Source organism: Rhinoderma darwinii, chromosome 2, assembly GCF_050947455.1.
Source record: "Rhinoderma darwinii isolate aRhiDar2 chromosome 2, aRhiDar2.hap1, whole genome shotgun sequence".
Taxonomy (NCBI): Eukaryota; Metazoa; Chordata; class Amphibia; order Anura; family Rhinodermatidae; genus Rhinoderma; species Rhinoderma darwinii.
The window spans coordinates 158,959,088-158,962,820 of NC_134688.1; the positions used below are offsets into that span (position 1 = coordinate 158,959,088).

General features: G+C 46.1%; 1 protein-coding gene across 1 annotated transcript; it reads right to left on the reverse strand.

The window, feature by feature from the left end:
- Positions 1–424: 424 nt before the first annotated feature.
- SOX21 (SRY-box transcription factor 21) lies at positions 425–3,076 on the reverse strand. Its single transcript, XM_075850272.1, has one exon. It carries the CDS (start codon positions 2,465–2,467, stop codon positions 1,670–1,672), a length of 798 nt encoding a protein of 265 aa, XP_075706387.1. The 5' UTR covers positions 2,468–3,076; the 3' UTR covers positions 425–1,669.
- Positions 3,077–3,733: the final 657 nt, after the last annotated feature.

Genomic DNA, 3,733 nt, shown 5'->3' on the forward strand with positions numbered 1-3,733 from the left:
TTTGAAGAAATGACAAGGATTTTCTTGGGAAGCTCTTGTGCTAACAAGATAAAGTGTCCATGGAACTTTCTCCTCTTAGAAAGACATAGGACACCTCGCTAATACTCTGTGCGCCTCACTGTTCTCAATGGCCTCTGTTCTGCTGAATCATGAATGCTTAAGATAATACAACGACTTGTTTTTTATCTTCTTTCCTATTCACGATTAAAAATGTGATAAATCTGGTTTTGGCTCTGGATAACAATGGCTTGATTTAGATTTCCTGGTAAATCCATTCAAGAGGGAAACAAAGGCAGCCTTTAGGGGATAAGTTACACTTCACCTGGACTAAGCACGTAAGGGCAATTCAGATAAAAATCTTGTTAGTATACTCAACAAGAAATAGAAGATTTTTTTTTTCCTTTTTACCTATAATGGGCTTTATTTCAATTATTTGTTCAGAGCTCTCAATCCCTCTACACACAGTTTGTCATCTCATATTAAACCAGACCTGGACACACACACAAACAACACATTTGAATGAAATTGTTAAAACCATTTCTTCTTTACTTTGTATTACAGAAAGCCAAAATAAAACTAAAAAGTACATGTTAGCCAGCTCCATTCACAAATATTAGTCAAATGTACACATTACAAAAAAAAGAAACCAGAACTGAATAAGTGACTGGATGGGACACAATGGTCTATAGTAGCTGCTACAGAATTGGACCTTCTGGGCAAAAATAAACCATGGTTGAGCCTGGAAATTCCAAGTTTAGATCTTCTGGGGCGAAAATTCTTGGCAAACAGTTTATACTCTTCTAAACAATAAATATACAATTAACAGACAAAATGTCTGGAATAAAGGGAAACGAATTTAAGAGTCACATATTATAGTTTTTCTTTTCTTTCTAGAACTTAGACTTGGGATTATTAGAGAGCAGCAAGTTTTCCTTTAAAGATCTATCATCTTCAATATACACATTTACAACAATCTTGAAGACCCTGCTTTCCCTTCCAGTGTGACAGGTTCTACTGTGCCGAAGAGTCACGAGCCATTATCTAAGTACCTACATTTCCTGAATGTTAAGGAAAGATAAGAGCATCATTAGTGCCAGCTTGTAGATAGTTCTCTTTCTACTCATATCTAGACATTGGTTTGATAACTCTGTGCACCAAGGCATGGGTAAGGTTATTTTTTATGGAGGGGAAAGAGATTTAGCAGATTCCAGCTCCATCAAAAAGAGCTTTCTTAAGTGTCCAGCAAGTGCATGCAGTGTGTGATCATCATGTCCATCTGTTATCCAGCTTAACAAGTGCAGAAAGAGGCAAAAGGTGACTTCTGAAATGTTCTTTGCTTGTTGATTTACCTTATCCCGATCAATTCAGTAGTAGAGGGACTTGCATAGGACTTTGATGAATACAAGCACCTCCACACTGAAGGACCATGGTATACACAGTGTTTGCAGTAGGGTAACACAAATGATCTGTGCAAATGACAGCCGTGGCATCACAATAAATGCTCACATATTTCCATATTTTCACAGCATATAAAGACAAATACCCAATAATGGTGCATGACAGCTAGAAATTCCGCACAAAGGACTTCCTAGGACCGAGTTTATATGTCCCACATGGAGTAACACCTCGGTGCTGAGGTGACAGTGCCCTGCCAAGGGCTGCCATGCTGTCATAACGCTGCTGCATAAGCTGTGGCAGGGTAAGGGTCCATCTGAGGTTTCCCCATGCCCGGGAATAGGATGTAGGCTAAGGGTGGCTGCAGTCCTGGACTGGGCCATCCTGTGCAGTTGCATGGGATCATATAGCCGGGATTTCCAGGAGAGGGGTGAGAGTGAGTGTGACCTCCACTCGCTGCCGCTGCCGCGGCTGCAGCAGCTGCCATTCCCGTGAAGGCCCCATTAGACTGTGGGTATCCGATAGACGATGCATAAGGGAGAGAGGAAGAGCTGGATGTGATCTCTGCCATCTTTGAGCTCAGGTCAAATAGGGAGTAGGGACTGGAAGCTGCTGCTGCCGCCGCTGCTGCTGCCGCTGACGGAGGGAAGAAGACGCGCGCTGCGGCCGCTGCAGCTGCTGCCGCTGCCTTCTCTGGATGGGATAGCAAAGAGTCCGTAAGCAGCCCAGCACCGTGTAAACCGGCGACTTTCAGTCCTTCATGGTCCCCAGCCAAGCTGTACGGCATAGGAAAAGCAAACTTGTCCTTCTTTAGAAGAGTCTTGGGCTTCCTGCGGGGCCGGTACTTGTAGTCCGGGTGCTCCTTCATGTGCATGGCTCGTAGCCTCTTGGCTTCATCTATGAAAGGTCTCTTCTCCGACTCCGTCAGCAGCTTCCACTCAGCACCCAGTCTCTTGCTAATTTCGGAGTTGTGCATTTTAGGGTTCTCCTGGGCCATTTTTCTCCTCTGAGCTCTGGACCACACCATAAAAGCGTTCATAGGTCTCTTCACATGATCCACCGGCTTAGACATCTCCACCTGTCTCAGTGCTCCACAGCAAGTCCCGGATACCTCTTCCCAAATGTTAGTGAGTTGGTAGAAGGATAGTTTATGAAGGTGTCATTATAGTGAGAATCACAAAGAACACTTGTATCTATAAACACTTCCGTTGTAGAGGTGCTGGGCCCCGCATTTAGCGCTTACAGGCAGCTAGAAGAATAGACAACAGCTCTGGACTGTCTATAGAGAACCAGGCAGAAAGTTAGTGCCTGAGATGGGGCAGGCAGCAGTGACAGTGTGGTGAGGAGGTGACTGTGTGACACTAGCTGCTGGGCTGTCCTCTGACTCCTGACAGCCTCCTGTACACTCAGCACTAGCAGTCAGTCAATTACACGGAACGAGCAGAGCAATCAGATGTCAGCTCCCCGGAGTCCTCGCCTTGTATCACAGTCCAGTACATGCCCTCCAGCACCGTGCCCTCACCATGCACTCACTGCCCAGGCTGAGACCCGCACACATGGCATCCTCTACAACAACACTGTAGTATCCGGGGCGAGGATCGCAGATCGGCGCTGGGTGCACAAGTTAGTAGTTGTCCAAGTTTCCTGCCTGTGTCCTGCGCTCCCCTCACTGTGACTGCGAGAAAAGGAATTTTTTGGGTAACTGAAACTGGGCGGGAGAGATAAGTGGGTGTGCGATCGTGAGTTGGCTGGGAGGGGCTGGAGGAGCTCCCATTCACTGCTATGCTACTTCTTGCTCAAAGACCCCCTGCGCCCTCACCTGTTATTCTGCAGCTATGTGTCCAGCCACAGGAAGCAGCATTTTGTGTTATTAATAATAATAATACATAATTATCTAATATACTAGAGAGTCCGTGGTAATATTGTCTGGTGGCACTGTGTGTATATACACAGACACGTGTGTAGCAATTCTTGCCTGACTTGAACAGTGCGCCCCCTGCAATTTGGCGCACCAGGGTGGCACTGCCGTGATGACAGCCAGATCTATCTACCTGTGCAGATAACTTGTCCGGGCAGCACTGTGTGTGGATGTGATGCCCCTGAGGGAAGTGAATGCTATTGGCAAGTGTTGTCGTAGTAGAGTGGAAGTTGCTACACGTTGTGTGTAGTTGACACCCCGCCCGGAATGCCCTGCATTGTGCAGCTTTATACACAACTGAACACCTTCCCTTTGTGCGTGAGAATGTTTTTGTCTTAGCTCCATGTTTACATTTCCCTGAGATGTTATCTGGCCGGGCTATTAGTACCTACACATTGTTCTCTTCTGTACGTTCAGGTC

Excerpts from the sequence above, each read along its gene's own strand:
- SOX21 (XM_075850272.1), bottom strand. The coding sequence starts at position 2,467 with ATGTCTAAGCCGGTGGATCATGTGAAGAGACCTATGAACGCTTTTATG.